Source organism: Mobula birostris, chromosome 5 (genome assembly GCF_030028105.1).
Source record: "Mobula birostris isolate sMobBir1 chromosome 5, sMobBir1.hap1, whole genome shotgun sequence".
In the NCBI taxonomy this organism is placed as follows: Eukaryota; Metazoa; Chordata; class Chondrichthyes; order Myliobatiformes; family Myliobatidae; genus Mobula; species Mobula birostris.
The window spans coordinates 205582060-205606395 of NC_092374.1; the positions used below are offsets into that span (position 1 = coordinate 205582060).

General features: G+C 47.9%; 1 protein-coding gene across 6 annotated transcripts in view; it reads right to left on the minus strand.

Moving 5' to 3' along the window:
• Positions 1-24336, minus strand: part of LOC140198313 (histone-lysine N-methyltransferase EHMT2-like) — a 157711-nt gene that overhangs the window by 11638 nt on the left and 121737 nt on the right. For all 6 annotated transcript variants that reach the window (XM_072259392.1, XM_072259389.1, XM_072259390.1 and 3 more), the window contains 4 exons: positions 19443-19587; positions 10021-10098; positions 3884-3999; positions 1398-1484 (listed from right to left, as the gene is read on the minus strand). In XM_072259392.1, coding sequence (XP_072115493.1) covers positions 1398-1484; positions 3884-3999; positions 10021-10098; positions 19443-19587 — 426 coding nt within the window. The remainder of the gene's footprint in view (positions 1-1397; positions 1485-3883; positions 4000-10020; positions 10099-19442; positions 19588-24336) is intronic.

Below are 24336 nucleotides of genomic sequence, written 5' to 3' on the forward strand. Positions count from 1 at the left end.
GGACAAAGCCAACATGGTTTCCTGAAAGGAAAATCCTGCCTGACTAACCTACTGCAATTTTTTGAGGAAATTACAAAGGAGATGCAGTGGATGTGATATACTTGATTTTTCAGAAGGCCTTTAACAAGATGCTGCACAGGAGGCTGCTTAACAAGATAAGAGCCCATGTAATTATAGGGAAGTTACTAGAATGGGTGGAGCATTGCTTGATTGGCACAAAACAGAGTGGGAATAAAGGGATCCTATTCTGGCTGGCTGCTGGTTACCATGCTTTTTACAATGTATATCAATGGTTTGGATTATGGGATTAATGGATTTGTGGCTAAGTTTGCCATTGATACAAAAATAGGGGGAGGAGCGGGTGATGTTGAGGAGACAGAAAGCCTGTAGAGAAACATAAGATAGTTTCGGGGAATGGGCAAAGAAAATACAATGTTGGAAAGTGTATGGTCATGCACTTTGGTGGAAGAAATAAATGGGCAGACTGTTATTTAGATGGAGAAAAGAATTCAAAATGCAGAGATGCAAAAGGACTTGGGAGTCTTTGTGCAGGATACCCTAAAGGTTAACCTCCAGGTTGAGTTGGTGGTGAAGAAGGCGAATGCAATGTTGGCATTCATTTCTAGAGGTATAGAATATAAGAGTAGGGATGTGATGTTGACGCTGTATAAGGCACTCATGAGACCACACTTGAGGTATTGTGTGCAGTTTTGGGCTCCTTATTTTAGAAAGGATATACTGACATTGGAGAGGGTTCAGAGAAGATTCACGAGAATGATTCCAGGAATGAAAGGGTTACCACGAGGAACATCTGGCAGCTCTTGGGCTGTATTCCCTGGAATTCAGGAGAATGAGGGGGATCTCATAGAAACGTGCAGCATGTTAGAAGTCCTGAACAGATTAGATATAGCAAAATTATTTCCCATGGTAGGGGAGTCTAGGACAAGAGGGCACGACTTCAGGATTCAAGGACACCCATTTAGAACAGAGATGCGGAGATATTACTTTAGTCAGAGAGTGGTAAATTTGTTGCCATGAGCTGCTGAGGAGGCCAAGTCATTGGATGCATTTAAGACAGAGATAGATAGGTCCTTGGTTAGTCAGGGCATCAAAGGGTATGGGGTGAAGGCAGGGGAGTTGGAATGATTGGAAGAATTGGAGCAGCCATGATTGAATGCTAGAGCGGACTTGATGGGCCAAATGGCCTACTTCTGTTCCTATATCTTATGGAATGGAATTGTGGGGGGGGGGGGGGGGGGTGGTAATCAGAGGTGGAGACGGGCCAGCTAATGAAGGATGCAGAGGTGGACCCTAAAATGGAGCAGCCTCCCTTGTGACGATCTAGGCATGAGACAAACACTGTATCCACGTGACATGGTGGCAGGCAGGGTACTCACTCGCAGATGAACGTTCCTTGTGGGATGTCCTGCAGTGCGCGCACACCCCAGCCCATCTTCTCAGTCCTGTACAGCTGCAAGCGAACCCTGCCAAAAGAAACAGGACAGTCAGAGTGGATCACAACACCCAATACCCCACCCACCCAGTCCATCAGAAACAGGGACCCGTCATAATGCATTTAAACCACCCACCCACCATCTTTACCATACTCCCTGGAAACAGGGGAACAAGACCATTAAACATAGGAGCAGAATTAGGCCATTCGGCCCATCGAGTCTTCTCCGCCATTCCATTGTGCCTAATTTATTAACCTTGCAACCCCTTTCTCCTGCCATCTCCCCATAATCTTTGATGCTCTGACTAATCCAGAACTTATCAACCCCTGCTTTAGATACACCTAATGACTTACCTCCACAGCCATCCATAGCAATAAATTCCACAGATTCACCACCTTCTTGTTTATGAAATTTCCCCTCATCTCTGTTCTAAAGGGACATCCTTCTATTCTGAGGCTGTGCCCTCTGGTCCTAGACTCCCCCACTGTAGGAACGTCCTCCCCATAGTCAAAGTGGACCAACATTTCCTAACCTATGCTGCCCCCACCGTACCCTTGCCCACTGGAAATGAGAATAGACAGAGTGGACCAACGTCCCCCACCCACCATGCCCACTGGAAATGAGAATAGTCAGAGTGGACCAACGTCCCCCACCGTACCCTTGCCCACTGGAAATGAGAATAGTCAGAGTGGACCAACGTCCCCCACCCACCATGCCCACTGGAAATGAGAATAGTCAGAGTGGACCAACGTCCCCCACCCACCATGCCCACAGGAAATGAGAATAGTCAGAGTGGACCAACGTCCCCCACCCACCGTGCCCACAGGAAATGAGAATAGTCAGAGTGGACCAACGTCCCCCACCCACCATGCCCACAGGAAATGAGAATAGTCAGAGTGGACCAATGTCCCCCACCCACCGTGCCCACAGGAAATGAGAATAGTCAGAGTGGACCAACGTCCCCCACCGTACCCTTGCCCACTGGAAATGAGAATAGTCAGAGTGGACCAACGTCCCCCATCCACCATGCCCACAGGAAATGAGAACAGTCAAAGCGGACCAACACCCCCCACCCCACAACTGCAATCCGGGGGCAGAGTGGTATGGCACAGGCCCAGGCCCTTCGGCTAAAACGTCTGAGCAGACCCTTCAGTTTATTTACAATAATCCCAGTTGCCTGTAGTAGGGCTGTATCGTTTTATGCCAGCCTGTTTTAAGGGCCTGTCTGAATTAAACACTGCGCCTGTATCTGTCATTCCCTTCCTCTGGCCCTGTGTCCCAGAGCCTGAGTCACTGCTCAAAGGACATTGTTTAGCTTAGATTTACCCTCTTCTCTCCCTGCCTTACCCTTCTTCCACACACCATCTCCTCCCTCCCCAGGGTCCTATCCCACTCACACCCTTCCCTCCCCATCCTTTCTCCTTCACCATTCCCCTACCAACCCTGAGACCCCATCTCTTTCCTCCTACTCCATCCCTTCCCTCTCTCCCCACCCCATTTCTTCCCCACTTCCTTTCCATCCCTTCTCCCCCTCCCTCCCTCTGCCTCTCCCCACCCAAGTCCTTGTGAATAAGGAGTGCCTTTGACCACAGCTGGGCGGATGGAGGCTGTCCAAGTGATGATGTACATTGGTATAACACCTCCTGAACATGCAGCCTCCAAAATCTCCTGGGGCGAAGAATGCTGTACAACCGGCCAAGCAGGAAACAGGAAGTGATGTACTGAGCTGCAGAGTAACATAGCAGCTAATGGAATGTTCTACAGTGTCAGCTGAAAAAGTTGGGGTTCAGTTTGCACTACCTGACTCCCGAGGATGAAGGCAGCATCCATCATTAAGGACATACCTTCCACCATCAAGGAGAAGGAGCAGAAGCTTGTAGACACACACTTGACATATCAGATTCCCAAATGAACCAGGAATCCATGTACACTACTTCACTGTTTAGCTCTCCTTTCATACTATTTTAAATAGTTATTACAATTTATCATTTGCATTGTACTGCTGCTGTAAAACAACAAATTTCATGACATATGTCAGTGATGATAAACCTGATTCGGATTCTTCTTCAGTGCTCTCTCCACTCTAGAGAATGTTAGAGGCGAAGGCTGACAGATGTTTTGAGTTAGAGGGGAAGGAGTCAGGAAGGGGATGGAGAGGGAGGGCGTAAGTGGGGAGAAAGAGAAGTATGGGAGGGGGGTGAGAGGGATTGAGTGAGGGAGTGGTGAGAGAGGAGGGAGCGGTGAAGAGAGGGATGTAGAAAGGGGGGAGGGGTTGAGGGGTGAGGGAGGCGAGGGAGGGAGCGGGGAGGTGGTGTTGAGGACACGGTTGGACTAGCCATAAGCTTACTGAACAGCAGGGCACAATTGATGGGCTGACTGCTGAATGGTCTCTCCTTGCTCCAACGTCCCCTAACCCCAGCTGCACTTACTTGATCCCGCTTTGGACCACTCGATTCTTGCACGACCTCCAACAGGAACAGGCCTGATTGCACTCGAAGATCAGGGGAGGTTCGATCTTGTTGAATTCTTGCAAGAGCCGTCCATCCTGCCGTTGCAAAGTAGCGAGTGTTATGGTGGAACATGCCGTGCCGATGGCAGCAAGGACGTGCCCGGCTGCATGGGACATGGTCACACACTAATACCAGGACGCATAATTTTAAGGTAACTCAACCAAGCCCAGCGGCGAGAGGAGGTGGTTAGCAATCTCATACCATAAAAACACCAACGGAAGTAGCAAAAATGTCACCCCTGGGGAAGAGAAATACACCAAGGAGATGGGCTACACCTGGGGACAATGTGAAATTCTGGCCTACAACAGAGGACTCTAGCAAGCTACTGTTGGTGCCATTAGAGGTGATGGGCTTCAGAAGATCATTTTAATGTGATTGGAGGGAAGGACAGAGGAGTTTTTTTGGTGTTTTTTTAAAGAGAGTGCTGGGTGTGTGGAACACTTTTCAGCGGTGGTGTAGAGACAGAAACATTACTGGCATTTAAGAGACTCTCAGATCAGCACATGGGTGTACGGGAGGGGTAACACTTCTGGCAAAGGGGCTTGCCGTGTCCATTCTTGGGCACCTCACTCACACTTGGTCCCCCCCCACTGGACCACTCAGTTCTCACCTGTGGCTCCAAGTAGCTGCTTGCATGCGACATAGGCCACACCCCAGTACACCACTTGGACAGGCAGGCTAAGCAAGTGACAGTGGTGGTGGACCCTTTCCTCAGTGAGATAGGGACATGCCTGCCCTAGCAGGCAAAGTCAGCTCCGGCGGACTGGGTGGATGGGATCTACAGTGAGATCCAATGTCCAGGAAAGTGGTACGACAACACTCCGTGGACAGCGAAGGGCAGGGCAAGGCACAGAAGGAGTCATGGTCATTCACTGCAACCAAGGAAGACCCCAGTTTGTGAAGCTTGTACGTACCACTGGACCTGGACTTCTGAGGTGGAGAGAGTGGGCCAGCCCCAGTGCAACTTCAAAAACTCTCCCACACAGGTGTCCTGTCATCAGAGGACAAGATGGACAACTACCACCTGATATGCACATGGATGATAGAAAAATCGAGGGCTATGTAGGAGGGAAAGGTTAAAGTGATCTTGAAGCAGGTTAAAAGGTTGGCACATCATCATGGCTGGCAAGGGGTTTGATGACGACAAATGAATCCTTGTCTCTTCCCAGTTTATTTCAATGACTGTAATTAAGAACTGGTGAGGAAGGCAGTCCTGGGCTAAGGGAACACATTGACAGATTGGATGAGTGGCCCCCAAGAGGACCACAACCTTGTCGTGGTTTGGAGGCTCGTGTCTCTCAATGACCTGGAGAGCTGTGCTGCTTGGAGTCAGCGCTTTATGCTTTGGCTCTTGGTAGGGTCACCCATACCAAACAGGTCAAAGGGTAGAGGCCATATTAAAAGTGGTCCACCAGTCCTCCAGGTTTGGGGGTTCAGCTCAGGGCTAAGAATCCTGATTTGGAAAACAAAGTTACGGAAAAGAGAATGAATAATGCTTCTACATCTGAGTGCGACAGTATTCCTCAGTCTCCACCCGGCACTTGCATGGCTGACAGCAGTGAAAACTGAGAGGAAGCTACTGGTATGATGGAGGAGCACCTTCATTGCTGCCTTAAATGCCAGCGACGTAATGGGCAGGAAGTTGGATGAGTGGGCTAAACAGCACAAAAATGGAGTTGTGCAGAGAGTGCGAGAATATGCATCCAGGGACGGCAGAGGTGAGGGAACCCATGGTAACGAGTGGGAGACTAATTGTGGACTTCCGGAAGGGATGTCAGAAGAGGGATCAGTAGTGAAAAGGGTGAGCCACTTCAAGCTCCTGGGTGTTGACATCATTGCAGATCTATCCTAGGCCCAGCATGCTGAAGAAAGCACGAAAGCGTCTATACTTCATTAGCAGCTTGAGGAGATGTGGTACGTCAGAAGACTCTAGCAAATTTCTACAGATGCACTGTGGAGAGCATCTGACTGATTGCATCACCATCTGGGACGGAGGCTCCGATATGCAGGATCAGTAAAAGCTGCACAAAGTTGTAAACTCAGTCAGCTCCATCATGGCACTAAGAACACTGAGGACACCTTCAAAAGGCACTGTCTCAAGAAAGTAACATGCACCATGAAGGACCATGACAAGCCCTCCTGTCTGCTTTCACAGAAACATAGAAAACCTACAGCACAATACAGGCCCTTCCGCCAACAAAGTTGTGTTAAACATGTCCCTACCGTAGAAATTACTAGGTTTACCTATAGCCCCCTATTTTACTAAGCTCCATGTACCTACCTAAATGTCTCTTAAGACCGAGTTCACTCAATCTATTCTCATAGGGCATGCTCCTCAATCCAGGCAACACCCTTGTAGAACTCCTTTGCACCCCTTCTATGGTTTCCACATCCTTCCTGTAGTGAGGCAACCAGAACTGAGCACAATACTCCAAGTGGGGTCTGACCAGAGTCCTACATAGCTGCAACATTACCTCTCGGCTCCTAAACTCAATTCCACGATCGATGAAGGCCAATACACCATACGCTTTCTTAACCACAGAGTCAACCTGCACAGCTGCTTTGAGTGTCCTATGGACCCGGTCCCCAAGATCCCTCTGATCCTCCACACTGCCAAGAGTCTTACCATTAATGCGATATTCTGTCATCATATTTGACCTACCAAAATGAACCACTTCATACTTACCTGCATTGAATTCCATCAGCCACTTCTCAGCCCAGTTTTGCATCCTATCAATGTCCTGCTGTAACCTCTGACAGCCCTCCACACTATCCACAACACCTCCAACCATTGTGTCATCAGCAAACTTACTAACCCATCCCTCCACTTCCTCATCCAGGTCATTTATAAAAATCATGAAGAGTAAGGGTCCCAGACAGATCCCTGAGGCACCCCACTGGTGACCGACCTCCATGCAGAATATGACCCGTCTGCAACCACTCTTTGCCTTCTGTGGGCAAACCAGTTCTGGATCCACAAAACAATGTCCCCTTGGATCCCATGCCTCTTTACTTTCTCAATAAGCCTTGTATGGGGTACCTTATCAAATGCCTTGCTGAAATCCATATACTGCTCTTCCTTCATCAATGTGTTTAGTCACATTCTCAAAAAATTCAATCAGGCTCGTAATGCACAATCTGCCCTTGATAAAGCCATGCTGACTACTCCTAATCATATTATGCCTCTCCAAATGTTCATAAATCCTGCCTCTCAGGATGTTCTCCATCAACTTACCAACCACTGAGGTAAGACTCACTGGTCTATAATTTCCTGGGCTATCTCTACTCCCTTTCTTGAATAAAGGAACAATATCTGCAACCCTCCAATCCTCTAGAACGTCTCCTGTCCCCATTGTTGATGCAAAGATCATCGCCAGAGACTCAGCAATCTCTTCCCTCGCCTCCCACAGTAGCCTAGGGTACCATCTCATCTAGTCCCAGCAACTTATCCAACTTGATGCTTTCCAAAAGCTCCAGCACATCCTCTTTCTTAATTTCTACATGCTCAAGCTTTTCAGTCTGCTGAAAGTCATCACTACAATCACCAACAAAATGCTGGTGTAATGCAGCAGGCCAGGCAGCATCTATAGGAAGAAGTACAGTTGATGTTTCGGGCCGAGACCCTTCATCAGGACTGAACGTTGACTGTACTTCTTCCTATAGATGCTGCCTGGCCTGCTGCATTCCACCAGCATTTTGTGTGAGTTGCTTGAATTTCCAGCAGCTGCGGATTTTCTCGTGTTTGCGACTAGAATCACCAAGATCCTTTTTCATAGTGAATACTGAAGTAAAGTATTCATGAAGTACCTTTGCCATTTCCTCCGGTTCCATACACACTTTCCCACTGTCACACTTGATAGGTCCTATTCTTTCACATCTTATCCTCTTGCTCTTCACATAGAATGCCTTGGGGTTTTCCTTAATCCTGCCCGCCAAGGCCTTCTCATGGCCTCTTCTGGCTCTCCTAATTTCCTTCTTAAGCTCCTTCCTATTAGCCTTAAAATCTTCTAGATCTCTAACATTACTTAGCTCTCTGAACCTTTTGTAAGCTTCTCTTTTCTTGACTAGATTTATTACAGCCTTTGTACACCACGGTTCCTGTACCCTACCATAACTTCCCTGTCTCACTGGGACGTACCTGTACAGAGCTCCACACAAATATCCCCTGAACATTTGCCACATTTCTTCCATACTTTTCCCTAAGAACATCTGTTTCCAATTTAAGCCTCCAGTTTCCTGCCTGATAGCCTCATAATTCCCCTTACTCCCATTGAATGCTTTTCTAACTTGTCTGTTCCTACCTCTCTCCAATGCTATTGTAAAGGAGACAGAATTATGATCACTATCTCCAAAATGCTTTCCCACTGAGAGATCTGACACCTGACCAGGTTCATTTCCCAATACCAGATCAAGTACAGCCTCTCCTCTTGTAGGCTTATCTACACATTGTGTCAAGAAACCTCCTTGAACACACGTAACAAACTGCACCGCATCTAAACCCCTCACTCTAGGGAGATGCCAATTGATATTTGGAAATTAAAATCTCCCATCACAACAACTCTTATTATTACACCTTTCCAGGATCTGTTTCCCTATCTGCTCCTTGATATCCCTGTTACTATTGGGCGGCCTATAAAAAACACCCAGTAGAGTTATTGACCCCTTCCTGTTCCTAACCTCCACCCACAGAGACTCCGTAGACATTCCCTCCATGACTTCCTCCTTGTCTGCAGCCGTGACACTATCTCTGATCAGCAGTGCCATGCCCCCATCTCTTTTACCTCCCTCCCTGTCCTTTCTGAAATATCTAAAACCCGACACTTGAAGTAACCATTCCTGTCCCTGAGACATCCAAGTCTTTGTTATGGCCACCACATCATATCTCCAAGTACTGATCCACGCTCTAAGCTTATCCGCTTTGTTCACAACACTGCTTGCATTAAAATAGACACATCTCAAAACTTTGGTCTGAGTGCATCCCTTCTCTATCACCTGCCTATCCTCCCTCACACACTGTCTCCAAGCTTTCTCTATTTGTGAGCCAACCTCCTCTTCCCCAGTCTCTTCAGTTCAGTTCCCACTCCCCAGCAATTCTAATTTAAACTCTCTCCAGTAGCCTTAGCAAACCTCCCCACCAGGATATTGGTCCCCCTGGGATTCAAGTGCAACCCATCCTTTTTGTACAGGTCACAACTGCCCCAAAAGAGGTCCCAATGATCCAGAAATCTGAATCCCTGCCCTCTGCTCCAATCCCTCAGCCACGCATTTATCCTCCACCTCATTCTATTCCTATTCTCACTGTCGCGTGGCACAGGCAGTAATCCCGAGATTACTATCTTTGTGGTCCTGCTTCTCAACTTCCTTCCTAACTCCCTGTAGTCTGTTTTCAGGACCTCTTCCCTTTTCCTACCTATGTCATTGGTACCAATATGTACCACGACCTCTGGCTGTTCCCCCTCCCACTGCAGGATATCTTGGATGCGATTATGAAACATCCCGGACCCTGGCACCTGGGAGGCAGACTACCATCCGAGTTTCTTTCCTGTGTCCACAGAATCGCCTGTCTGACCCCCTAACTATAGAGTCTCCTATCACTACTGCCTTCCTCTTCCTTTCCCTACCCTTCTGAGCCACAGAGCCAGACTGTGCCAGAGGCACGGCCACTGTCGCTTCCCCCAGGTAGGCTGTTCCCCCCCCCCCAACGGTACTCAAACAGGAGTTCTTATTGTCAAGGGGTACAGCCACAGGGGTACTCTCTAGTAAACTGACTCTTCCCCTTCCCCCTCATGACTGTGACCCACTTGTCTGTCTCCCGTGGCCCCGGTGTGACCACCTGCCTATAACCCCTCTCTATCACCGCCTCGCTGTCCCTGAGATAGCAAGTAGCTTAGAGTGAATCAGTGGGGGTGGGGGTGGGGGAGGAGGAACTGTTTTTTATGGCAGACTTGGCTATGTTGACAACTCGCTGCAGTTTCTAACTCTCTCAGTTGAGTGCGGTCCGCCCTGTGCCATAAATCTCCAATGAAAGCAGACGGGAGCAAAAGGAAATAACTCACCTTATCATACCAGCAGCGGATACTCAGCTGTCCACAAAGACAGTTACTGGAGGAGCAGTCGTCCAAACAGGTGCAGTGCTGTGAAGAAAGCAAAACTTGTGAGAGGGGCAAACACTTCAGCCCACACTGAGCACATCTCACAAACACACAACTGTGTCAGCCCACACTGAGCACATCTCACAAACACACAACTGTGTCAGCCCACACTGAGCACATCTCACAAACACACAACTGTGTCAGCCCACACTGAGCCCATCTCACAAACACACAACTGTGTCAGCCCACACTGATCACATCTCACACACAACTGTGTCAGCCCACACTGAGCCCATCTCACAAACACACAACTGTCAGCCCACACTGAGCACATCTCACAAGCACACAACTGTGTCAGCCCACACTGAGCACATCTCACAACCACACAACTGTGTCAGCCCACACTGAGCACATCTTACAAACACACAACTGTGTCAGCCCACACTGAGCACATCTCACAAACACACAACTGTCAGCCCACACTGAGCCCATCTCACAAACACACAACTGTGTCAGCCCACACTGAGCACATCTTACACACAACTGTGTCAGCCCACACTGAGCCCATCTCACAAACACACAACTGTGTCAGCCCACACTGAGCACATCTTACACACAACTGTGTCAGCCCACACTGAGCACATCTCACAACCACACAACTGTGTCAGCCCACACTGAGCACATCTTACAAACACACAACTGTGTCAGCCCACACTGAGCACATCTCACAAACACACAACTGTCAGCCCACACTGAGCCCATCTCACAAACACACAACTGTGTCAGCCCACTGAGCACATCTTACACACAACTGTGTCAGCCCACACTGAGCACATCTTACACACAACTGTGTCAGCCCACACTGAGCACATCTCACAAACACACAACTGTCAGCCCACACTGAGCCCATCTCACAAACACACAACTGTCAGCCCACACTGAGCCCATCTCACAAACGCACAACTGTCAGTCCACACTGAGCCCATCTCACAAACACACAACTGTCAGTCCACACTGAGCACATCTCACAAACACACAACTGTCAGCCCACACTGAGCACATCTCACAAACACACAACTGTCAGCCCACACTGAGCCCATCTCACAAACACACAACTGTGTCAGCCCACACTGAGCACATCTCACAAACACACAACTGTCAGTCCACACTGAGCCCATCTCACACAACTGTCAGCCCACACTGAGCCCATCTCACACAACTGTCAGCCCACACTGAGCCCATCTCACAAACACACAACTGTCAGTCCACACTTAGCACATCTCACAAACACACAACTGTCAGCCCACACTGAGTCCATCTCACAAACACACAACTGTGTCAGCCCACACTGATCATATCTCATAAACACACAACTGTGTCAGCCCACACTGAGCACATCTCACAAACACACAACTGTGTCAGCCCACACTGATCATATCTCATAAACACACAACTGTGTCAGCCCACACTGAGCACATCTCACAAACACACAACTGTGTCAGCCCACACTGAGCACGTCTCACAAACACACAACTGTGTCAGCCCACACTGAGCACATCTCACAAACACACAACTGTGTCAGCCCACACAGAGCCCACCTCACAAACCTTCTGGGGAACCAGTGAGAAGGGCAATAACGCACAACCATTTCCATCTACACTGAATTCATCACTAATGTTCTCAGCCACGTTTTAGCAACAGTTTCTTCCCCTCTGCCATCAGATTTTTGCACTGGCCATGAACCAACTACCTTGCTATTCCTCTTCTGCACAATTTTCTTGTGGTAATTTATTGTAATTTTAATGCCTTGCTTGAAACTGCTGCCACAAAACAATCAATTTCACGACATACTTCAGTGATAATATACCTGTTATTGGAACTGGGGTATTATTGTCACCTGTACCAAGATACAGTGAAAAGCTTATCTTGTAAGGGTTGGACAGAGTAGATGTGGAAAGGCTGTTTCCCTTAGTGGGTGAGTCCAGAACAAGAGGTCACAGTCTTAGAATTAGCAGGTACCCATTTAAAACAGAGATGAAGAGAAATTTTTTAGCCAGAGGGTCGAAGATTTGTGGAATTCGTTGCCACATACAGCTGCGGAGGCCCGATCATTGAGGGCGTTTAAGAAGGAGATTGATAGGTATATAATTAGTCAGGGTATCAAGGGATATGGGGAAAAAGCCAGAAATTGTAACTGGATGGGAGAATAGTTTAGCTCATGGTGGAGTGGCGGAGCCGAATGGCCTACTTCTGCTACTTTGTCTTGTGATCTTGTATACTGTTCATACACACAAAATACTCTGCATTTGCTGGGGTCAAAGCAACACTCACAACACACTGGAGGAACTCAGCAGGTCGGGCAGCATCCGTGGAAGCGATCAGTTAAAGTTTTGGGCCGGAACCCTTCGTCAGGACTGTAGAGAGAAGGGGCAGAGGCCCTATAAAGAAGGTGGGGGGAGGGTGGGAAGGAGAAGGCTGGTAGGTTCCAGGTAGTCTCCAGCCCCTTGGTATGAACATTGAATTCTCCAACTTCTGGTAATTCCCTCCTGCTCCCTTCCTCTATCCCTATGTCACTCTGCCCCCTCCCCCAGCTGCCTATCACCTCCCTTATGGTTCCGCCTCCTTCTACTACCCATTGTGTTTTCCCCTATTCCTTCTTCACCTTTCCTGCCTATCACCTCCCTGCCTCCCTTCCCCATCCCTTTATCTTTCCCCTTACTGGTTTTTCACCTGGAACCTACCAGCCTTCTCCTTCCCACCCTCCCCCCACCTTCTTTATAGGGCCTCTGCCCCTTCCCTCTACAGTCCTGACGAAGGGTCTCGGCCCGAAACGTCAACTGATCATTTCCGCGGATGCTGCCCGACCTGCTGAGTTCCTCCAGCGTGTTGTGAGTGTTGCTGTTCATACAGATTAGATCATTACACAGTGCCAAGTAGAATAAAGTGTAAGAACCACCAAGATTGCAATACAGGTAACGATAAAGGTGCAGGATCATTAACAAGATAGACTATGAGGTCAAGAGTCCATCTTATCACAAAGAGTTCTGTTAAAGGGTCTGATAACGGTGGGATAGAAGCTGTTCTTAAGCCCGGTGGTAGCTCTCAAGCTATTGTATCTTCTGCCCAGTGGGTTGGGGGTGGGGGGGGAGAGAAGAGAGAATGTCCAGACGTCTGGGGTAGGTGGGGGGTCTTTGATTATACTGACTGCTTAGAGGCAGTGAGAAGCATAGACAGGTTCCTGTGATCTGCTCCTCTGTGTCTACAACTTCCTGCAGCTTCTGAAGCTGACATGCAGAGCAGTTGCTGTACCAAGCCATTTTTCATCCAGACAGGATACTTTCTTTGTAGGACTGGTAAGAGTCAACGTGGCATACCAAAGTAGCCTCCTGAGGAAGTTGAGGTTCGTGAGCTTTCTTGGCAATGTGGTTGGAATAGGACAGGCTGTTGGTGATGTTCACACCTGGGAACTTGAAGCTTTGAACCCCCTCAACATTAACATCTGTAACAGGAACCTTTTCGAACAGCTTCTTCCCCTCTGCTGTTGTATTTCTGGGCCTCCCACTTGCACTATTTATTTCTGCTGTTTGCAGTGATGTTGATGTATTGCTCTGTACTGCTGCCATTGAACAATAAAGTGAACACCACCAATAATAGCCTGTCCTGCTCCAATCACTGGTAATAAACCCGATTTCCATTTCTGGAAATGAGTAGGAATAAAGTAAGTCTGCAAAGGATGGAAAAGGGAAGTTGGAAAAGTGATGTGGTCAGAGGGTATTGCAGATCACGCAGACAGGTGAGCTGTTCTGAACTGCTGTCCAAGCCTCACCAAGGGCTGAGAACAGAAGCTGGAATGAAATGTGGGCGGCACGGCAGTGTAGAGGTTAGTGTGACACTGGGTTCAGTTCCCACCGCTTTGTCCCCGTGACTATACGGGTCTCTTCCCTTTGCATTTCACCTACCAAGGTGCAACATTTCACATTTGGCCAGGACGCAGGAAATCTGAAATAAGGACAGAAACATTGGAAATACTCAGGTACACAGTATCCGTGGAAAGAGAGATGGTTCAAGTTTCAGGTCAAAGACTCTGGAAAGAATGGGTGGGGAGGGTTATATAGGGCAGTCAAATTACCTGTTACGGGGCGAGGTTGAGATTGCTGTGCGGATAAAAACATCTGGTTGATGAATTTATGATGGTGGTTAGAGATAAGCATGCAAAGCATGTGAATGCAAGGTTACAGGAAATGCCGAGGAAAATCGGACCATCTACAGACGGATGATATTGGATCTGGAGTCTGGCTATACACCAGGAGTGCGACTGGAAGGTGCTGAATTCAGTACCGAGTCTGCAAGGCTCCAATGGGCCCTGTCAGGAGATGTTCCTCAAGTTTGTCACGAACTGGTTAGAGTGTGAGAGAGAGTGGAATGGGAAGTTTAGAGCTTGAGTGATAAACTCCCACAAAACAGTCACCAGTGTTTGAACAACACCCGTAACGTGGAGGGGAAACTCAGCAGGTCAGGCAGCATCTATGGAGTCAACAGTCAACATTTTGGGCCGGGACCTTTCATCAGGTCTGGGAAAAAAAAAGCAGAAGTCAGAACAAGAATGTTGGGGAAGAGGACAAATTGACAGGTGATTAAGTGAAAGTTCAAAGTAAATTTATTATCAAAGTATGTGTAGGTTGCCATGTACCACATTGAGGTTCATTTTTTTGCGGGCATTTACAGGAAAAAGGATGAGCCATGATTGAATGGTGGAGCAGACTCGATGGGCCAGATGGCCAAATTCTGCTCCTATGTCTTATGGTCTTATGGAAAGAGAAAGATAACAGAATCTATGAGAAACCACAGACAAACAACCAACAAAAGAAGAAAGTCAAACTGTGCAAATAAAAACTATAACACTGAAAACATGATTTATGAAGAGTCCTACAACCAGTTCAATGTTGTGGTGAATAAAGTTACCCACGTTGGTTCAGAGGCCAACTGGCTGAGGGGTAATAACTGTTCCTGAACCTGGTGCTGAGTCCTGAGGCTCCTGTACCTCCTGCCTGACGGCAGCAGTGAGAAGTGAGCACGGCCTGGATGGTAGGGGTCCTTGATAAGGACGTTGATTTCCTACAGCAGCGCTCTGTGTAGAGGTGCTCAATGCTGGGGAGGGCTTTACCCGTAATGGATTGGGCTGTATCCATCACTGTAACCAGGTGAGGGGGAAGGTAGGTGGGTGGGTTAAGAGGAATGCAGTGAGAAGCTGGGAGTTGATGGTGAAAGAGGTAAACAGCGGAAGAAAGAGGAATCTGGTAAGTCAGGACAACGGACTCATAATGGACCACGGGAAGGAGGAAAGGCACCTGAGGTAGGTGATGATCAAGCAAGAAGAGCGGGGTGAGAGTGGAACTAGAATGTGGAATGGTAAAACAGAGAAGAGGGCATGGGGAGAAATTGGTGGAAATTAAAAGATATTGCTCATGTCATCAGGTTGGAGGCAATCCAGATAGAACAGGGGTCCCCAACCTTTTTTTACACTGCGGACTGGTTTAATATTGACAATATTCTTGCTGACCGGCCGACCTGGGGGGGCGAGGGGGGGGTAGTGGGGGTGTTCAAGTAGGGTTAAACTCACCTCAACATGTCTTTTACAGTTAGGGTTGCCAACTTTCTCACTCCCAAATAAGGGACAAAAGTAGCAGTCAAATCCCGGGACACTTTACCCCAAGAATGACTACCATGACCATGAAGCCTTGCACGGGCACCTGTGTGCGCATGCGTGACGTGCACATGTGATGTGTGCATGCACGTCCATGCCGATATTTTCCCCCACAATCAGTTTTGCCTTCATCTTCCTGACTATACTGTACATACAGTATTTCTACTTTATACAGGCTGTGTATTTATCATATCATTCCTGCTTTTACTATATGTTAGTGTTATTTTTGGTCTTATGTGTTATTTGGTATGATTTGGTTGGTTAATTTTTGGGTCTGGGAACGCTCAAAAATTTTTCCCATATAAATTAATGATAATTGCTTCTTCACTTCATGCCATTTCAGCACGAAAGGTTTCATAGGAATGCTCTACATTAGCGGGGGAAATATGGGACAAGGGCGGTCCCATATGGGACAAACCAATTTAGCCCGATATACGGGATGTCCCGGCTAATACGGGACAGTTGGCAACCCATTGTTCAAGTTCAACAGTGTGTGACAGGGAATGAAGAAAGGTGCAGCTGACTCATATCGTTTCCACACAGCCCGGTAGCACATGCTCTGCGGCCCGGTGGTTGGGAACCGCTGAGATAGGATATGAGGTGTTGCTCCAGTTTTCCTGCTGCAGAGAACCTGAGCAATGGATCTTGAGGGGAGATTTTAGAGGTGCTCCTGGAAGCCATGAACAACTCAGGAAATTAGGAAAGGGGAGACCTGGTAACCAAAGATTCACGTGACGGGTGAAGCACCTTCTACATTATTCAACGAGCTGTGACAGTCTGGAAAGGGACAGGAAGTAGATTTAAAAGAAAGCGGATAAATATTCCATTGGCAGGGCGGAAGGAAGATGGCCAAGTGGTTGAGGTAAAGTGTCCACAGAGAGCACGTGGCTGCAACAGGCCAAATGATTCATCGTGATGGGCTCAAAGTTCACTCTGAGGTGGTCAGGGGTTGCAACTGCACTGCTACTGCTGACATTGACAAGTGGCAGGCACGACAGCAAGCTCTGCGGTGAAGAAATTTGCAGTAATGGGTCACAGGAGTAGAATTAGTTCAATCAGCCAATCCACTACTCTGCCATTGCATCATGACTGATTTATTGTCCCTCCCAAACCTATCCTCCTGTCTTCTCCCTGTATCCCTTCATGCCCTGACTAATCAAAAATCTATCAACCTCACCTTAAACAGACCCAGTGACTTGGCCTCCACAGCTGTCCGTGACAATGAATTCCACAGATTCAACACCGTCTGGGTAAAGCTTGAATTTCCAGCATCTGCAGAATTCCTGTTGTTTGCGTAAAGAAATTCCTTTCTATCTTTGTTTTAAATAGTGTCCCTCTATTCTGAGGCCGTGCCCTCTGGTCAAGACTAGTGATAGGAAACATCCTCTCCACATCCGCTGCCTAGGCCTTTCAATATTCTAAACTGCAGTCAGTACAGTGTTAGAGCCATCAAATGCTCCTCAATCGAGATCATAGCTGTGAACTTTGTCTAGATCCTCTCCAATGCCAACACATCATAAAGGGCCCAAAACTGCTGACACTACTCACAGTGCAGTCTAAGCTATGCCTTATAAAGCCTCAGTATTACATCCTTGCTTTTGACTTCCGGTGAATAAATAGCTCAGGATTATCCAAATTGAAGTTTATTTCTCAGGATGTATACAGAACACAAGGATACAGAGGGGCTGAGTGAGGTAGCAGAGGGGGACCACGTTCCAATGACTTTATTCAGCTTTGGTCAGACCATACTCCTCCTATGTCTTATGCTGGACACAACTTCTTACATGTCTAGATCAACAGCAACAACGTAAACAAAAAAGTGCCATGAATGTGCTTTTCACCTTGTAGGGGAATAAAGTCTCACCAAGACACATGGAAAGATAAGTATTTCTCCTCAGAAGAATCAGCCAAAGCCAGTACACTGCTCTCCAAAATGGCTGCAGCACAACTGCCCATGTCCCACAACAACCCCTCACGAACAGCAACATGTGAATGTCCAAATCAGTGCTTGTCAGTAAGCCTGAGACAGACAGCTACTCAGTGGACGCTTATTAGGTGTACCTGCTTATTAGTACAAATATCTAATCAGCCAATCATTTGGCAACAACTCAAAGCATAAAAGTATCCAGACATGGTCAAAAGGTTCAGTTGTTGTTCAGACCAAATAGTGGATCGGGGAAGAAGTGTAGTTTAATTTATTTTAAGCAACACACACAAAATGCTGGAGGAACTCATTAGGCCAGGCAGCATCTGTGGAAAAGAGTAACCAGCTGACGTTTTGGGCCAAGACCCTTCATCAGGCCAGATGCTCCCTGAGCTGCTGAGCTCCCCCAGCGTTGTGTGTGTGTGTGTGTGTGTGTGTGTGTGTGTGTGTGTGTGTGTGTGTGTGTGTGTGTGTGTGTGTGTTTGTGTGTGTGTGTGTGTGTGTGTGTGTGTGCATGTGTTGCTTTGGATTTTCAGCATCGGCTAAATTTCTCGTGCTTACTATTTGTTTTAATCTTATTTAGAGATACAACTCGTAAGAGGCCCTTCCGGACCAACGAGCCGCAGTGCTCAGCGGCGCACCTATTAGACCCTTGCCTAATCACAGGACAACTCATAATGACCAATCAACCTACTAACTGGCATGTCTTTGGACTGTGGGAGGGATGCAAGTGGCTTTGACCATGGAATGATCGTTGGTAATTTGAGTATCTCAGAAACGGCTGATGTCCTGGGATTTTCATGCAGAACAGACTCTAGGGGAGAGTTCCCAACCTTTCTTATGTTGTGGTCCCTTACCATTAACCGCGGGACCTGTGGACCCCTAATTGGGAACCCCCGGCCTACAGTTTACAGAAAATAGTGCAAAAAAAACAAACAAAAAAAAATCAAATGAGTGGCAGTTCTGCGGTAAAAAATTGCCTTGTGAAAGAGAGGCTGGATGAGAATGACCAGACTGGTTCAAGCTGACAGGAAGGTGACAGTAACTCAAATCCAGCACATATTACAGCAGTGCTGTGCAGAAGAGCATCTCTGAACATGGTGCTTGAAGTGGATGGGCTACCGCAGCAGAAGACAATGAGCATATACTAAGTGGCCATTTTATTAGGGACAGGAGGTACCTAACAAAGTCATCATCGAGTGCATATTGGTCCTTGGGCATCTGCTTCCCCAACATAATTGAGGAAGGGAATCCGCTGCTCTGACGCAGTCTGACCTATCTAATGGGTTCCTAATTCAGAGGGAATTAGTGGCCGTGCTGTCAGTCCACATCCCCTGAGAAAATATATTAAAGGAAAATTTAAAGAGGTGAGGGGTGAACATCAGAGTGAGTTGGGTGGACAGGTGGCATGGTAATGTAGTGGTTAGTGCAACACCTTACACTGCCAACGACCAGGGTTCAATCCCCACTGCTCTTTGTAAGGAGTTTGTACGTTCTCCACATGAATGCATCGGTTTCCTCCGGATGAGAGTTTCAAGGATATACAGGACAGTAAGCATTAGTAAGTTGTGGGCATGCTATGTTGGGGCCGGAAGTGTGGCAACACTTGCCGACTGCCCCCAGCAAGATCCCCGGACTCCACTGATCGTTGACGGAAACTATGCATTTCGCTGTATGTTTCAACGTACATATGACAAATAAAGCTGGTCATAAAAATCTGATTACACTACTATTCTTCCATTCACGGGTTCTGGGTACCTGAAGGTGCGTGATGTTCCTGTCGATATTCATCGTGGAGGTCTCACAGTTTTCAGAAATATACTTGTAGTCCTCTGGAGCCATCTCCTCATCCACCGCGTTCACACATGGTATTGGGACATTCTCATACCCTCTTGCAATGTCCCTGGGAAGGAGGGGGTTGGGAAAAGGACAGAAGATAGTCAGCTCTTACCCAGAATCAGGTGTATTATCAGTGACATGGGCCACAAACTTTGCTGTGTTATGGCAGGAGAACAGTGCAATACACAAAAAAAAACTATAAGTTACAACAAGAAATAGCTTAAAATTAATATAGTGCAAAAAGAGAGGTAGAGTTCACGGTGAGGGAATGTCTTTAACCAGAGGCTGATGAAATTGTGGAATTCATCGCTCGATGTTCTCCTAGCTTTCCTGCAAAGCCTGGTCTAAGAATTCCACTCCCTTTCTGTATCCAGAGAACCGTGCCTGCCACGGCTCAGCACTGCCCTCGACCTGGTCGGAAGGCACACCACATGCCAGTCAACATTTCAGCCCTCCCAACTAATCAATGCACACTTAACCACTGGCCACCTTAATTGGATTAACCCATCTAGCACCAAGCCGTTGGCCCCCCCGGTGAATCACCTGGTCTGGGCCCTGACCTATGAAGGGTGCTACATGAGCTCAGCTCGCTCTCTTTTTTGCCATCCTGGAGGGACTACCCTGCTTCACTCCAGGCTGTAGACTGCAGAACAGTGCTGGAGACTCGTGGTGAGCTGTGCAGTGAATAGGGTTTTGAGAGCGTTTGTGGTGTCCCTGTAGCAGAGAGCCGTGCCTGCCCATAGTCAAGGGGTGGCAGGTATCATAGTTACTTTTCCCTTGCTTGTATATGTACCTGTACTCTGTCCCCACACCATTTTCCAGTGTATTGTACCGCCGACCCGACTTTTCTCATGCTCGTCTATTCTAAGTGCGTTTGTGCGAGTACTGTAGCCATTTGTGTTGTCCCCAAGCTCTTCTGTAAATGCACAATAAATAAACTCCTTATTGTTAAAACTGTGTGTCCAGAATCCTTGCCTTTGAGACTCAAAGAACCTGTCTCCTTTCCATCACAACACTTTCCCACTGTAAAGGTACTTCCTATCAAACCTGCAAAAAAATATTATAAACCTCAAATTATCACCGAACCAATCAGAAGACAGAATTTGATCTGGAATTCTGTTTGCCCTCCTTCCAGTCTAAGCCAGGTGTTTGGCAAACCCATGTTTCATTCCCCCAAATCATCCCAGAAGCACTCCCATGGACCCAGGGTGTGCCCCAACACAGCTCTTGACTACCTGAGGCCATCAGACATGGGAGCAGAATGAGGCCATTCTGCCTTCTGAGTCTGCTTCACCTTTCCTAGAACATACAGCAGTACAGATTGTGCCAAACCAATTACATTAAATAATCTCTTCTGCCTACACAATGTTCACATCCCTCCATTTACCTCACATTTATGTGCCTATCCAAACGTCTCTCAGAAGTGTCTAATGTATCTCCCTCTATCACCATCCTGTGTTAACCAAAAGTTGCCCCTCCTTTCTCCTTTGACATATCCATGTGAAATGCATACCCTCTAGCATTAGGCAGTTCAACCCTGGGAAAAGGAAACTTCTGTCTAGTCCATCTTTACCTCTCATGATCTTATAATCCCAGGGGATTATCAGCACCCAATTGCCCACCATTGAGAACATCTACCATAAACGCTGCCTGGGCAGGGAGAAAAGTTTTATCAGGGACGCATCTCACCCTAACCATGGACTTTTTACTCTCCTCCCATCCGGTAGGTGCTACAGGAGCCTCCACTCCCGCACCAGCAGGCGCTGGGACAGCTTCTTCCCTGAGGCTGTGACACTGCTGAACCTCTCATCACAGCACTAAGCAGTATTGTATCTGTATTGTACTGTCTTAGTACTTCTATATTTGTGTGCTGTAGCACTTTTTTTATTCGCAGTTATTTTGCAAATCACACTATTCTTTGCATTTCTGGTCAGATGCCATCTGCATTTCATTGGCTTTGTATCTGTACTTGGCACAATGACAATAAAGTTGTATCTAATCTAATCTAATCTTACAAACCTCCATCAGATCTCCTCTCAGCATCTGCCACTCCAGTGAAAACAATCCAAGTTTTTCCAACTTCTAAACCAGGCAGCATCCTCTTCTGCACCCTCTCCAAAGCCACATTGCCCTTCCTATGATGGGGTGATCAGAACTGTATGCAATGTGGCGTAACTAGAGTTTTATAAAGCTGCAACTTCCGAACTTCGAGGGAAGCAGCAGAGGTAACTCATTAAATATATTTACCCAACAGTTAGGTAGATTTTTTCACAGTAGGGAAATTCTGGGGCAAAGGTAGATAGGCGAAGTCTAGGAAAACACCAGATCCTTTTTCAGGTGAGGGAGGAATTTCTTTAGCCAGAGGGTGGTGAATCTGTGGAACTCATTGCCACAGAAGACTATAGAGACCATGACATTGAGGTATATTTAAACTGGAGGTTACACACATCAAAGTTGCTGGTGAACGCAGCAGGCCAGGCAGCATCTCTAGGAAGAGGTGCAGTCGACGTTTCAGGCTGAGACCCTTCATCAGGACTAACTGAAGGAAGAGTGAGTAAGGGATTTGAAAGTTGGAGGGGGAGGGGGAGATCCAAAATGATAGGAGAAGACAGGAGGGGGAGGGATGGAGCCAAGAGCTGGACAGGTGATTGGCAAAAGGGGATACGAGAGGATCATGGGACAGGAGGTCCGGGAAGAAAGACAAGGGGTGGGGGGGGGAACCCAGAGGATGGGCAAGAGGTATATTCAGAGGGACAGAGGGAGAAAAAGGAGAGTGAGAGAAAGAATGTCTGCATAAAAATAAGTAACAGATGGGGTACGAGGGGGAGGTGGGGCCTAGCGGAAGTTAGAGAAGTCGATGTTCATGCCATCAGGTTGGAGGCTACCCAGACGGAATATAAGGTGTTGTTCCTCCAACCTGAGTGTGGCTTCATCTTTACAGTAGAGGAGGCCGTGGATAGACATGTCAGAATGGGAATGGGATGTGGAATTAAAATGTGTGGCCACTGGGAGATCCTGCTTTCTCTGGCGGACAGAGCGTAGATATTCAGCAAAGCGGTCTCCCAGTCTGCGTCGGGTCTCGCCAATATATAAAAAGCCACATCAGGAGCACCGGGCGCAGTATATCACCCCAGTCGACTCACAGGTGAAGTGTTGTCTCACCTGGAAGGACTGCTTGGGGCCCTGAATGGTGGTAAGGGAGGAAGTGTAAGGGCATGTGTAGCACTTGTTCCCCTTACACGGATAAGTGCCAGGAGGGAGATCAGTGGGGAGGGATGGGGGGGACGAATGGACAAGGGAGTTGTGTAGGGAGCGATCCCTGCGGAATGCAGATAGGGGGGGGAAGGAAAGATGTGCTTAGTGGTGGGATCCCGTTGGAGGTGGCAGAAGTTACGGAGAATAATGTGTTGGACCCGGAGGCTGGTGGGGTGGTAGGTGAGGACCAGGGGAACCCTATTCCTAGCGAGGTGGCGGGAGAATGGAGTGAGAGCAGATGTACGTGAAATGGGGGAGATGCGTTTAAGAGCAGAGTTGATAGTGGAGGAAGGGAAGCCCCTTTCTTTAAAAAATGAAGACATCTCCCTCGTCCTAGAATGAAAAGCCTCATCCTGAGAGCAGATGCAGCGGAGACGGAGGAATTGTCCCCCACTTTTCCTTCGCTACATTGATGACTGCATTGGCGCTGCTTCCTGCACGCATGCAGAACTCGTTGACTTTATTAACTTTGCCTCCAACTTTCACCCTGCCCTCAAGTTTACCTGGTCCATTTCCGACACCTCCCTCCCCTTTCTAGATTTTTCTGTCTCTGTCTCTGGAGACAGCTTATCCACTGATGTCTACTATAAGCCTACTGACTCTCACAGCTATCTGGACTATTCCTCTTCTCACCCTGTCTCTTGCAAAAACTCCATCCCCTTCTCGCAATTCCTCCGTCTCCGCCGCATCTGCTCTCAGGAGGAGGCTTTTCATTCTAGGACGAGGGAGATGTCTTAATTTTTTAAAGAAAGGGGCTTCCCTTCCTCCACTATCAACTCTGCTCTTAAACGCATCTCCCCCATTTCACGTACATCTGCTCTCACTCCATCCTCCTGCCACCCCACTAGGAATAGGGTTCCCCTGGTCCTCACCTACCACCCCACCAGCCTCCGGGTCCAACACATTATTCTCCGTAACTTCCGCCACCTCCAACGGGATCCCACCACTAAGCACATCTTTCCCTCCCCCTCTCTCTCTGCATTCCGCAGGGATCGCTCCCTACACAACTCCCTTGTCCATTCGTCCCCCCCATCCCTCCCCACTGATCTCCCTCCTGGCACTTATCCGTGTAAGCGGAACAAGTGCTACACAGGCCCTTACACTTCCTCCCTTACCACCATTCAGGGCCCCAAACAGTCCTTCCAGGTGAGGCAACACTTCACCTGTGAGTCGACTGGGGTGATATACTGCGTCCGGTGCTCCCGATGTGGCCTTTTATATATTGGTGAGACCCGACGCAGACTGGGAGACCGCTTTGCTGAACATCTACGCTCTGTCCGCCAGAGAAAGCAGGATCTCCCAGTGGCCACACATTTTAATTCCACATCCTATTCCCATTCTGACATGTCTATCCACAGCCTCCTCTACTGTAAAGATGAAGCCACACTCAGGTTGGAGGAACAACACCTTATATTCCGTCTGGGTAGCCTCCAACCTGATGGCATGAACATCGACTTCTCTAACTTCCGCTAGGCCCCACCTCCCCCTCGTACCCCATCTGTTAATTATTTTTATGCAGACATTCTTTCTCTCACTCTCCTTTTTCTCCCTCTGAATA